This window comes from Sporothrix schenckii (assembly GCF_000961545.1).
Source record: "Sporothrix schenckii 1099-18 chromosome Unknown Cont38, whole genome shotgun sequence".
NCBI lineage: Eukaryota > Fungi > Ascomycota > Sordariomycetes > Ophiostomatales > Ophiostomataceae > Sporothrix > Sporothrix schenckii.
The window spans coordinates 86,551-100,082 of NW_015971139.1; the positions used below are offsets into that span (position 1 = coordinate 86,551).

A 13,532-nucleotide genomic window follows, 5' to 3' on the forward strand; every position below is an offset into this window, starting at 1 on the left:
TAAATCATCTATCATGGCTGGCAATTCCGTGACGCCTTGGAATATAGTGCATTGATCCGGGAGAAGAAAAACAGCAATAGTTTTTAGCGAGGGTATCAAGGACTGTGCAACGTAATCGTAACATCACGCTGCAGAGTATTTATGCTTCGCTTACAACTCACCCGCCTCCATCTTGCGTGTAAAGCGGCACACGCTCGCGTCCGGCTCCTCAAACTGGTAGTTCTCGCCGTGCACAACACGGTCGACCTCGGCCCGCAGCACCGGGTATACATCCTTCCAGGCTCTGCGGCCCATCCAGCAGTCGAGATGGCCGTAGCCCGGAATCACGTGGCGACGGTAGTGGCCATTGGCGGTGCCAAACGTGTCGCAGAGAATCTCGTATGTCTTTTCCGTGGCCCGCGGCGACAAGACGGCATTGTCGCCGCCGACAAACTGAAAGATGGGCAGGCCGCGGAGATGCTTGTGGACATTGTCCGGCGTGGTTAGCACGTCGTATGCGGGGCCGTTGGTCATGACATGGCCCTGGCTGCCCTGCAGCATGAGCAGCCGCAGCATGGTCATATTGATGCCGCCAAAGAAGCGGTCCATCTGGCGGTGGGTGGCCTCGTTCAAGTTGGCGTGGTTCCAGCAGCGGCCATAGACGAGCGAGATGCGGTGGCAGACGGCGCTGCTGCAGAGCTCGCGGCGTTGGGTGGTGGGCATGAACCGCAAAGCTTGGTTGAGGAGTCGCTGGACGAGCGCGTCGTCTGGGCGGGTGCCACAATCAAACCACGAGCCGGCAACAGCGCGGTAGATGCGGTCCAGTGCAAAGGGGCCCTTTGTCGCAGTCAGCGCTTTCATCATGTTCGCCGCGTTCCAGATGGGATTCATAAACACTTGAGAGCAGGCCAGGCCGAGGAGCCAGTCTGCGGGGATCGTTCCGTCCAAGAGACCGGTTGCTAACGCCACCGAGCCCATGCAGTGGGCCACAGTGTACACCTTGCGGTCGCCGTACTCGGCACGAATGCGCTCAAATGCCGCGCGAATGTCGAGCCGTGCATCGTAGGTCGTCCAGCTGTTGTTGGCCAGCGTGAGCTGCCCGATGCGCGGCACCATGACAAAGACACGGTAGCCTGCACGCGTAAAGTAGTTCACCGTGTTGAACGGAATAGTCGGCAGCGCAAAGATCTGGTGGTCTACCGAGGCGCCGGGTACAAAGAGTACGCAAGGCACAGCATCACTGCCCCCTCTCGTCTGTCGCACGACTAACTTTGGCGGAGGATCATACATGTACAGACGGGAGTGGACACCATCCGACGCACGGATGTCGGTCCACAGGCGCGTCGGCGGTGTGTGGTTGATGTAGCCGTTGTAGGTCTGTGTCGGGTACTGCAGCGCCGCAAGCGGAGCCAGGAACAGGCCCAGGGACTTGCGTGTAAAGTATGCCATGAAGCTGGCCGCACTGATTGCCTTGTGAAGCAGGCTGCTGCCCGTCGGTGTCAAGGTCAAGATCTCGGACATGAAATCGGTGGGCTTGACGTGCATGATGCCTTTGGCCAGGACTGGTTCATGCCGCCATGCCTCGTCCGATGATTCACAAGCATCCATAAGCAGTCCCCGTGGTTGATGGGGTCTTTTGGTACGCCTCGTGATGGTCACGTAGAGCGTGGTCGTGGCCCGCCACAGCTGCAGAGGCGCCAGGGCCACCGACGAGTCGACGACCTTGTATCCATGGAAGTGCAGCGTATGGCCATCAGTTCCGCGCAGGTCAAAGTCATACGTCATATTCCGCGTGCCCGGTGCCTGGTGTTCCATGACGAACAAACTAAAGGCACCACGCTGCACCATGAACGGCGACCCGGGGAGTGTCGGACAGACAAACGTGCCGGTCAGCATGCCCTGGTGGGCCGGATCGTGCACGACCTCGCTGGTGTCAAAGGCCTGCACGCTGAGGAAGAACCGCGCGCTCTCGCACAGACTCTCGGCTCGGCGGTAGGCCAGCTCGTACACGTCACGCCGGTCTTGTTTCATGCTGTTCTCCGCGCTGGCGTCGGTGTTGCTGCCGTCGCAGCGGTGTAAGAACCCCGACATGACCTCGGTGAATCCGAATCCGCCGGCACGCATTCGGGCTGCGCGCGCAATAATCTTGTTTGTGTGATGCACACTCTCGCTGTCCGTGTCGCTGTCGCTGTCGTTGTCGTTGTTCACAACCTCCCACTCATATTGCGACTTGCCGGCGTCTCCCTTTGATGTGGTATCGTCATCCTCGACGTCAAGCTTGCTCCCAGTCTCATCAGACATGTTACAGCTGCTGTTTTCTCGCCAACTTCGGCTGTCGTCAAGAGAGGCATCACCGTATCGGAAGGGATGGGCAGGTTCGCCGAATAAGTCAAGCAGCCCGTTGTCGTCAGAACGGATGGTCAGCCCTCGAGACTTGGCGTATAAATCAACCGACCGCTCGGCAAGGGCCGCAATCGTCGCAAACGGATTCACGCCGAGGGCCGTCGGGATCGCCGCTCCGTCGGTGACGATCAGGCCGGCGTGCACCTCACTGCCATTCCCTGCAAAGACCCGGCCCATGTGGTCTGCGGCACCCGTCGCACCAGTATTGTCACTGGCCAGGGCAGCTCCTCTGCACTGCAATTAGCATTCCCAGTCAGGGGTACAGAATACTGCGGATCGGTGGACCATCACCTTACCCAACTGGATGCACAGTGACCTGCTGGTCCATCAGCGCAAAGAACGGGTTGCCCACGAGGGTGCCGCCGACTGCCTCGGTCGCTTTGGCCAGCACGCTGTTGATGTATTTGACATGGTCGCTGCGCGCCGCCCCAAGAAACTCGAGCACGGGCTTATCGTCTTTCAACGACAACACCGCCTGGTTGCTGTCGTGCGACATGACCAGGTACACCTGTGTCCGCTCGACCGCACCCTGCCGGAAGTACGGCCCCAGCAGGCGGCTTCCCAAGCGTGCCAGCATCGACTGTGAGCGCTGCAGCACGGACTCTCCTCGCGGCGCCGTGGATCCTGGCAGCAGCTCCAGCATGGTCTGCAAGAAGCCGGCCAATGCATGCGGAACGGCCCCCTCTTCAATGACATACCCGTCCAGCGGATTGCCACTGCTGCCGCGGTTGTCGATGATGCCCGTGACGGTCGGCCCGACGGGGTGATAGGGCGATGGGTTGGCGCGGCCGACGGCATTTGTGAGATGTTCTGTGTTGTAGCCAAATGCCAAAATATCGCCGTTGCCGCTCATGTTCTGGCCCACACTGTCACTCAGTCCCAGACCGCCCATGGCCTTGCTGCGCAGCAGGATTTCGGTGGTGCCGATGGCGCCCGCACCCAGAAAGACCGCCTCACGGGCGTACACCCACAGAAGGTCGCCGCGGACGTTGGCCTTGAAGTGGCCGCGGTTGCGGCCATGCCACGCAAAGTAAATACGGTAGCCACCGCGGCTGTCCGTTACCTGTTCAATGTAGCGAACTTCACACTCGCAAAACATCTCGGCTCCCCAATTCCAGGCGTCGGCCAGATACGTGACGAGAGTCGTCGTCTTGGATCCGTCGTTGACGCCCGTGCAATCCTGCCCTGTGAGAGAGGACGCCGACATCTCGACGCCGCAACTGTTGGGCCCATTGCGGAACCGTGTCGTTTGCTTGGGCCGGTAGAACTTGCTGCCCATGTTGAGGTGCTCCGCTTGCTGTTTGAGAAGGCCGAGTTTGGGCAACACTGGCCAATCGTCTGGGTACGGTTCAGGCTCGAGGACTGACTCGACCTTGTCGTAGTCTAGGTGATGTGAGCTTCTGCAGTACGAATAACGTAAGGTAAATGAGGTACTTGAGGTACTTGCATTCGTCGAGAGCTCCCTTTTCACGCAGCTCAGGTGGCCACGCCTTCATGCCCATGGTCTTCTCGTCGGCCCGGAGAAACACATTGGCGTTGATCAAGCTTGTCCCTCCGAGTCCTGCAATGGAGCGCAAAAAAGTCAACCAAGGTTCGATATGTCAAGGCAATAATAAAACCTTTGCACTCACCGTTGGCCACTACAGCGTTCTGTCCGTTGCCAAATATCAAATGGTACATGCCTGTGGGCCGGCCCGTGTCGATCCCGATGCTGTCTGTCAGGACAGACGGTTGCAGATCCCCCGAGCAGTGAAGCTCCGAGAAGGCATCCGTGGGACTTACGGGATACTCGCCGGGCCATCGTTCCTTGCCTAGTTCCAACAGACAGACACTCTGGCCTGCACGAGCCATGCGAGCTGCTGCCACCGCGCCGCCATAACCTGAGCCGATGACGACACAGTCGTATGAGCTCCTCATCAGCTCAACAGGCCGACTGATACGTGGAAATGCATTTTTATGCCCACCGCTGTCTTCATCGTGGTGTAAATGGGACGAGCCATGAGCCGCTGACGATGATGTTGGTAGTGGAGGCGGGTTAGCAGGTCCGGGCGACGTCAAGCCGTAAGCAGTAACGACGGTGGCCGGAGCCGTGGGGCTGAAAATCCGCATCTTTCTGGGTTTTGTTATTTTTCTCTTTCTGATGCTGGAGGAGCAGTTGACACAATGCCCTCTGTTGCTGTTGGCCAGTGTTCGATCTCGTTTCTGTCTATCACAGGCGCGCCCTTTGTCTTTGCTTTTAAGCAGAGAGGCTGAACGGCCATGAGCATCGCCGGGGACCGTTGTAGAAGTAGACAGCGGGAAAGGAAAAACGTCTGGTAGGCGCTTCATCAGCTTTGGGATGTTTCCGTCTTCATCAGGGTCCTCTTCTTCTGCTTCTGTTTCTGCTGCTTCGGCTAAGACGGCATCAGCCGCTCTCGTCGTTTCTACCGCAACTGGAAGATTGTCTGATGTGTCGGTTTCTTTATCAGGCTGGTCGACAGTGGTGTTGCTGTGGAGGGTCGTGGCCGTCTTGCCGCTGCTGACGCTGGCAGTCGCAAGCCATCCCCGCCTCTCCTTCGATGTTGCTTCGAAAGGGTTAAGAATAGCACCCGACATAAACGGCCCTTGTACAAGTCCATGATGTAGAGGACCGCTGTTCTGGCCATGGCTGCTGGTATTGCTGCTGTCTATCAACACCCCCCTCGACGCAGCTTGCTGGGCTTGATTGCGCAAACTATCAAACTGAGCCCTCTTCTCGGTATCCATGGAAGTAAGGGCGGTAGATTCCGCTTCGGTTGCCATTGCTTGTGGAGTATCCCAAAGGAAATAGAAGACGTAACTGGTTGAATCTCCAATTAGACACGGCAAAGACTGCATGAGGAACGGGCGGGTGGGAAATATGTATCTCTTATGGTTAGAGGGATATTTTTGGAACGAAAAATATGTCCATAATAGTAAATGAGCAAGAGTCTGACGACACAAGCAAATATTCCAATATAGAAGCAGAAGCGCAGCCGTTCTATAAGAAAGTGACGACCATGGACAGTCGGCGACAGCGGCCCAGTTTGAATGTACTAGAGGATGTAACATCCTATTTTCAGCTCCGTGGCAGCAGCGACCATCCTCGTTGTGTAGCCATCGAAGTTAGGTCAGGCTTCTGGCGAGGATCATCACCCAGGCCTTGGCTTTTATTTGATTTTCTTGCAGGAGGCCGACCTTGGCTGGCACACATCCGCCCACGTGTGCCACCATCAAGACGAAGATGGCGTTCAAGAGTCTGTATGTTGCACAAGTGATGCAAAATATTGCTCAAGAGTGTTATCCCTGCATGGAAACGGTACGTGTGTGGGCAAGCTGAAAAGGGGGCTGAAGAGGAATATTGACGATAGGAGGGCCAAGTTGCAGCATCCAAAGGTGAGTGGATATACCCGTGGGGGCTGAGTGCGAAGATTTTCTCAACTCGAAATAGCCAATGGGTAGATAAGAGACGATATCATTCCAGTCTCACAATGTCAAACCAAATACCTCGCATGTACTCAGAACAAAATGGAGACCGACAGGCTGATCTGCGATTCGCTAACACTGGGCGGTAAGAGTCTAACGGGGCAGAAGTTAGAGTCAATTGAGATTGAGAGTTCCAAAGGGGAGCAAGGTGTGGCTCTGGGTCGTGCTCCATTTCGATGTTGGGTCAGTAAGGTCATTCGAATTCGACAAAATACATCGTCATACTGTGGGGGACTGGGCTATCGAGGACGGAGTGTTAAAATGCTCCGGGGATAATTCAGAAATAGGAAAAATCAAACGTAAACAAATGGGGAAGTGCCCGTAAGACTGGGCAACGGTAGGCCAACGCAGGGACGAGTGAGCAGTACCAAAATGAAACTGCAAAAGAACATTGTAACGCTTCCTCAATGGTAGTGTTTGGTATACTTTCATCCGTGATGCAAGTCTGACGGTCAAGCCAGCCGCCTCCAATGGCTTCATGACAATGGCAACGATATTATCTCCACACACCCTCCGAGGTCATCATTCGTGCACCCTATGTACACGTATCAAAGGGAAACTCGCGTATTAAGGTAGAAGAGGGCTTAAGAAAAGGTTCGAATCGGACAGGAGAAAAGGAAAACAACAAAGAAAGCAGGGACACTTGTGGCTGCTTTCGACTTGTCTGATATTTGTCCCTGTCGCATATCCACTTGGGCGCTAGTTTCGGGACTGTGCGGTCAGCAAATCAGCTTCTTGATCCACACGGCATCCCGTCTCGGTCGTCAGCGGTTGTCCCGTCCAGCCCTACATTAATGGCTTAACATGGCTTGGCTTGGTAACGTGGCCGATGTCCTTTGGCTCTCTTTTGAGCGCCGTACAATGCTGCGGTTCGACGAGGCCATGTCTTGTATGAGGAGGATGACTTGAGGAAGATAACTTGAGGAAAGATGACTTGGTACGTGATATGACATACACAACACAATATAATTGGGCCGTAGTTAACTGCCTCGTATGTCGTATTTCAAGTGATGTATGTCGTACTCAGTACGGAGTATCAGCCTTCATGTTCCCCACCAATTTCACACGAATCGAAATCTGTGAGTAGCCTCATCAGTAAGTTGTATGGGTCATTGTATGGCAGCGACATGAACCAGGTGACAAACCAGCCTCAACACAATCAGACTGTAAAAGGCGTCGATTCACTTTAATGGTCAGAGTACCGCATACTTACATTGGATATACTTCGCCATTGACGCGCCAGACAAGAAAACTAGAAAATCAACTCGAGACTGTGCTGTGATACTGGAGTATGTTGTGGCACCCTCGTAATAGTTCTCGTCTCAGGGATGAGTGTCGCAAAGTATTCCTTTACTCCTTTGGCCATAGTGCCAGCGGGAACAAAAGTCGGGACCACAACGTTGGGCCCCAGTATCCGATTTGATGGGAGCGGTGCATCACTCTCGAACGGCATGGTAAGGTGTCGTAGTAGGACTTCCGCGTGGAACTACAATGTGTTTGAGAATCGTTTTCGAAGCCACCCATGTAAATCGTTGATTAGGATAAATTCTTCAACGATACTGCTAGATCTCTGGAATAATGCCGGCTTGCCTCGTCCTGCACTTTCACTTAGGTCGTATTTTTGTCTGTGATCGTACTGAAGTGTTGTATTGTTCGGAACCGCCTGGCAGACGGAACTGCGTTTCTTCACACTGGCCGCTATCAACAAGCGAGGTTCCAGACCACGGATCATGCGCAGTCTTTGTATGAATGGACCAATCTAGTATTCTGCGGTATCTGTCGCATATCTAGATGCATGTTTGATATTGTTATCATCAGCATGCTAGTAAGCAAAGGGGAAATGATAAGAGGACATTGCGCGGCGTACCAGTCGCCGAAAGCCTGTTCTTGAATTCTCGGCGGCATATTGCCTTCGTCCTATGCCAACATCACGGCTCGGCGAGTCTGCAGTTATGGCATGCTACCTACAGGTGAGCAATCGCAGGTCATAATCGGCAATAACAAGCAATTACGAAAGAGGGACGAAAAGAGAAGACAATGTGTAGGCTGACTACGGCTGTGGTCATCGTAATACAGAGAGAACAAGGTTGATGGAAGCCCGAGTGGCGAAGTAGACAAACAACGAGCGAGAGAAAGTGGAGGGAGAAGGGTGAACAGACGACAAGCGGCAATTGGAAGACTGGCGAAGTGAGAAATAGCCTAGAGTCGCTCCTTCCTTTGGTCGCATTTTCGTGGAGTCGTTGCACAATCGTGGCTTCCTCACGAAGCCAGGTCGGAATGTACGGAAGGAGCGATGCTCTCTGCATACAAGCCTCTTATTCTAAATAAAGCCATCTCTAAATAAAGAGTAGGTCGCAACGTACAAGTTGTTTTGTAGTAAAAAAAAATACATGTAGTTTCTTCACTGACCGTTTTTATACCCTATTCCTTTGAATGTGGGCTGACTATTCAATTCAAGTATGTTCTTACGAAGCACGAGCAGCCTTCAATTTTGCATTATTTCTTATGTTCATTTTACTTGGGACTAATAAAATGTTGCGAGTAAGCACTATATTAAGACGACACGACGGAACTTTGTTAATTGAATGAAGACATAGCCGATAGCCATGTGTCGTACATAGTTTTCTTTGCATTTGCTTGAGCATTTATTGCAAAAGTCGGTCTACAATGATCACGATGCAAATGTAGACAATGATATCCAATAAATCAATTGAACCAGCCCTAACTCAAATCCACAATCGAGGCAAAAAGAGCAAAAAACGGTGAACCATGAAACTAGAACGCTAAGAGACAAACAAAGTACAGCAAATGATAAAGCGGAGGAACAGATGGCTTCCTAGCCGAACGTTACTCTTTCCAAAATCAACATGCCACCCGTCCTCGAGGTATATGCGATGTAAAGCAAAAACAGCCAGAAAAAGGTCATTGCGAAGAAGTCGTCAGAAGGTCATGATAACTTTTGAAGCGTAGTGGTCGACAAAGAAAAGAAACGACTTTACTGCTTCGACCACCAGTCACCCTGGTCGTGCATGGCGCGAGCGACCTTGACGAAGCCGGCAATGTTGCTGCCAGCGACCAGCGACGGCAGCTCGCCCTCGGCGGTCTCGACGTACTCCTTGGCGGTGTTGAGGCCGTTCTCAAAGGCATTCTTCATAATGTCCTTGAGCTTGTTGTCGACCTCCTCCTGGGTCCAGGCCAGGCGCTGGCTGTTCTGGGCCATCTCGAGACCCGAGACAGCGACACCGCCGGCGTTGGAGGCCTTGCCGGGCGCGTACCAGACAGCCTCCTTGGAGCCCTTCTTCTCCTTGCGGTCGGCCTCGAAGATGTCAATGGCATCCTGGGTGCAGCCCATGTTGGAGCCCTCGGCGATGAACTTGGCACCAGCAGCCACCAGGGCCTTGGCCTCCTCGCCGCTGACCTCGTTCTGGGTGGCGCACGGCAGGGCGACGTCGACCTGGCCGACGTGGACCCAGGGGCGGGCGCCCTCGATGTAGGTGAAGCGGTCCTGGACGTTGAACTCGGTCAGGGCCTTGCGGTCGACCTTGAGGTCGGCAATGGCGGTGATGTCGGCGGGCGTGACGGAGCCGCCCTCCTTGGCGACGATAGAGCCCTTGGAGTCGGACAGCGAGACGACGGTGGCGCCGAGCTCAATGAGCTTCAGGGCGGCGTACTGGGCGACATTGCCGCTGCCCGACAGGGCCACGCGCTTGCCGGCAAAGGAGCCAGCGCCGGCGTACTCGAGCATGTGGGCGACGTAGTAGACCAGACCGTAGCCCGTGGCCTCGGGCCGGATCAGCGAGCCGCCCCAGGACAGGCCCTTGCCGGTCAGGACGCCCTCGAAGTTGTTGCGCGCAGCGCGGTAGGTGCCGAACATCCAGCCGATCTCGCGGCCGGAGACGCCAATGTCACCGGCGGGAACGTCGGTGTCGGCACCAATGTGGCGGGACAGCTCGCGCATGAAGGAGACACAGAAGCGGCGGATCTCGCCGTCGGACTTGCCCTTGGGGTCGAAGTCGGCACCGCCCTTGCCGCCGCCCATCATGAGGCCCGTGAGGGCATTCTTGAAAATCTGCTCAAAGCCGAGGAACTTGAGGATGGACAGGTTGACGGTCGGGTGGAAGCGCAGACCGCCCTTGTACGGGCCCAGAGCGGAGTTGAACTGAACGCGGTAGCCGCGGTTGACCTGGAGGTCGCCGTTGTCATCCTCCCAGACAACGCGGAATTGAACAATGCGCTCGGGGATGGACACAACCTTGAGGGCGGTGCGGTACTCGGGGTTCTTCTGAAACAGGGTGCTGTTCTCGAGTGTGCTGACAAGCTCTGCAAAGAAGGAAGAATTCGGCATTAGTGCGTGATTCAGAGAGGCAGTTGGCGGATTGTGACACAACGTTGGGTATGCCCGAAAATGCAGATATGCCTCTGAACTAATCGCGCACCAATCTCTTATCTCCCAATACAACGCCACCAACAAAAAGAACCGCAAGCCAAACCAGAGTTCAGCTGCAGCTCTGATCGTGTCATGCATCTGCTATCTTGGGCTTCACCTCTGCAATCTTGACGTATCTTTGGCAATCTCGGCAGTCTCGCTCCAATCTTGGCCCAATTGCACCCTTGCATCTCATCCTCGAGCATCCCAAGTCGTGTGTGGTTTTCTTTTTGTGCACATACCGTTGTAGGCCTGCTGGAATTCAGGCTCGACGGGAAGGTTCGACATTATGGCGGTTTTGGAACGAACAGCTGGTATCTACTTTGAAAGCTGGGTGTAAAGAGAAACGTGTTCGGTACTGAGTATGTATATGTGCCGAAAGAAAAATGAAGTATGAAGAATGAATATGAATAACGAGGGGACAGAAGAAGGGGAGGGAGAGAGAGAAGAAGAGTCTTGGGAGGAGAGGAGAAGAGCGACCGATCTTATACTCGGGGCTGACGATGAGTAGGAAATTTCCCTTTATTATTTTAGTCTCGGAAGACAAGCTACGGGATGTTGTGGAGGGCAGCAACGACTAGAGAGAGCTTCGCCTTCCAGACAAAGAGCATCAAGGGGACGGGCGCGATGGAGACGAGGCCGGAAAAGAACGCATGGGTCTTCTTCGTCTTGAGAGGATGGAGATTACGGTGGGGCGTCAACTTACACGACGAAAAGAGTAACAAGAAAGCCGTAACCAGTGGGGTGGAGAGGACAAGAGAGATGGGGAGGCCAAGAAAGGTCGTCGTGCAAGGTAGAGGCAACAAAGAAGAGTGCAACATGGCTAGGGACGCCGTCCGAACTCCTACTTCGGCGCCTTGCAGCCTGGTGTGGCTCTTTCCGTTGACAACGGCCTTGTTGTCATACAAACCCGCTGTTGGAGAAGAGGAGACCAGGGAAGGGACGAGCAGCGAGGCCACGGCAGGAGCGTGGGTAGGCTGGACGGCAGTGGGGGTTGCGTTGGAGCAGTCGCTGGCAGCCTCTACCATTACTTTTCCCCGGGGAGGCGAAAGAGTGCAGACGAGGCAAGAGCAGTCAAAAGGCGAGTAGGCTGAGCTAGCACCGCGGGCTGTGACTGGCTGGGACTAGGCCTTTCGGCCCTGTGTAAGACCGCTAGCAGACTGGCGCCGGAATCGCACGACCAATTGGTGCCTGGGCACGCTAAGCTCGCGTGCGGACAAAATCGAAAGCCAAGAACGTCTCGTCTCTGACCAAGGCACGACCGACAATTCCCAAGAAGGAAATATGGCCTAACAGAGAAAGAGCGAAAAAGCGCGCGAAGGCGAATACCAACTCTGTAGTACAGACGGCCTGAGCAAGGCCTGTAAAGATGCGCTAGACGTTCTGGCAGGCGCAATTCCAAGCACGCTCTACGGAACCACCGCGAGCGCAAAGGCTACACGGACGAGAATTGACAGATTGACAGATTCATCGAGAGATGCAAGCAAAAGACGAGGCACAAACCCGCAAGCGATGTTATGTTAGCATATGTCCGTTTGACAAGGAGGCGTTCCCCCCACGACAGCATGGCATCACTGCATCGAATGGGCTGATGGACGGATCAATGGGTGACAGACCGCATCACGGACACTTCCTGCATCGCTCGAACGTCTTTTCTGACACTCGGCCTGTCTATCGGCTTCTTTCTTCTGCACTATCCGGCGTATTATCAAACGAGCATCTGGTGCAACGTGTCGTGTGTCGCATCCTCTGTCCCTGTCCTTTGTCGGAGCTCTGGCTCCTCTGCGCCGCTGGCCGCGTCGAATGGACGACGGCGATTGGGTCGCAATGGATGAGCATCGAATAATGTAAATACGTACGACATATGTCCATTTCCAACCAATGGCCAAATGCTTCCAGCGGAGACGTAGAGAAAAGCGACAAGGGAACAGGGGCGTGTCGAAAAGGCAGATCCATCTAGATCCCGTCCGTTCTCGCATCGACTAGGTCACTAGAACGAGACCAAAGAGTTAGAAGACTGCGTTGCCTCGTCCGACACAGGACTTGCTTGGGTGGTATTAACATGCGATTCGCCAGTTTGCCACCGCGCCTTTTTATGTGCACGACTTTTTTTGAAACGACCTTTAGGCTGGCGGGCTGTCTTTACCTGGTGAGCTGGGTAGCGCGGAAGGCAGAGGTAGCCTGGCAGTTACGGTTGCCGCTCAGTGCGGCCATTTCCGTGCTCCGGCAGATTCTGGCTCGCATGTTGTTGAAACTCTGTTCCTGAAAATTATCGCCCGCTGGAACGCGGCTGGGAGAGATCAAAAGTGGCCTGGCCTTCACTTGTCATCCATTTTTTACAGCGCAATTATTGTGGCCCCAAGCCTCAGCCGTGCGCCACTGGCAGTCCCATTTCGTGTCCCTCCCGCTTCTGCCATCCACTCTCTGTCCCACCACTCGGTGCTGGCTCCGATATTCGCAAGCTTTTCACCATTCCATTTCGTTTCGTTTCATTTCGTTTTTGACCTTTGAAAGCGATGACGAGGTGCTGCTAGTTGTCCTCTACGTGTCTACCAGACTTAATACTATTGCAACGGGTTCTCCGCAAGACTCGTTGAACAAAAATATTAAACGCTGTGTTCTATGCCCCCTCGCTCTTTTCTTTTTCTGGGTCTTTCTTGCGGCTTTTTTCGTCCTTGGTGGTTAAATATTGCAACACAAATAGGATTTTGTTCAGCTTTTTGGCACACATTGTCTTGTAAGAGCCCCCCGGTTACCTATTTCGGATTATCCTGTTGGACAGTTGTGCGGGAAATTGTCTCACTGCGCAAACCGAGTGTTCTTTTCTTCTGTCTTAAGGTTGCGGTCCTCAAATGCGCGATATAGGCCTGTCTTCCAGAGCGCATGACGCGTTTGAAGCCCATGAAAGGAGCATGCTTGAAAAATAAACACATACGCGAGATCGGCTTCTATATTGGTCGGTTTTGTCGACAAGTCGTGCCATCGCCATTTTCGCGTGTGTCCGGCCTTAATATGGCAACGGAGCATGCGATCAACCGCACTGGTCTGAAATCTGCTGGTTTGGTGTGACCTCCTACACAAGTAACTCCACGAGTGGACTTTTGCTCTGACTTCCCCACAAACGCCATTTCGTGAATCTCTCATGCATATCCATGAGCCTTCTGTTGTGCATCTCCTTAGTTCCTGCCTTTCCGTCTCGATAATTCGTCCACTTTTGCCCAGTTTCCAATCCTCGCGCTTT

At 54.1% G+C, this 13,532-nt stretch overlaps 3 protein-coding genes across 3 annotated transcripts; all 3 read right to left on the minus strand.

Moving 5' to 3' along the window:
- Window positions 1–150: 150 nt before the first annotated feature.
- On the minus strand, window positions 151–5,163 carry SPSK_05814 (uncharacterized protein; the record flags this gene model as incomplete). The annotated part of the gene is made up of 4 exons (XM_016732525.1): window positions 151–2,611; window positions 2,679–3,782; window positions 3,826–3,943; window positions 4,014–5,163. 4 exons carry the CDS (start codon window positions 5,161–5,163, stop codon window positions 151–153), a joined length of 4,833 nt encoding a protein of 1,610 aa, XP_016591748.1.
- Window positions 5,164–8,860: 3,697 nt separating this feature from the next.
- Window positions 8,861–10,579, minus strand: SPSK_06166 (glutamate dehydrogenase (NADP+); the record flags this gene model as incomplete). Its single annotated transcript, XM_016732873.1, has 2 exons — window positions 8,861–10,185; window positions 10,534–10,579. 2 exons carry the CDS (start codon window positions 10,577–10,579, stop codon window positions 8,861–8,863), a joined length of 1,371 nt encoding a protein of 456 aa, XP_016591749.1.
- A 260-nt stretch (window positions 10,580–10,839) lies between these two features.
- On the minus strand, window positions 10,840–11,319 carry SPSK_06701 (uncharacterized protein; the record flags this gene model as incomplete). Its single annotated transcript, XM_016733402.1, has 1 exon — window positions 10,840–11,319. The coding sequence occupies one exon, from the start codon at window positions 11,317–11,319 to the stop codon at window positions 10,840–10,842; it is 480 nt and encodes a 159-aa protein (XP_016591750.1).
- Between the last annotated feature and the right edge of the window lie 2,213 nt (window positions 11,320–13,532).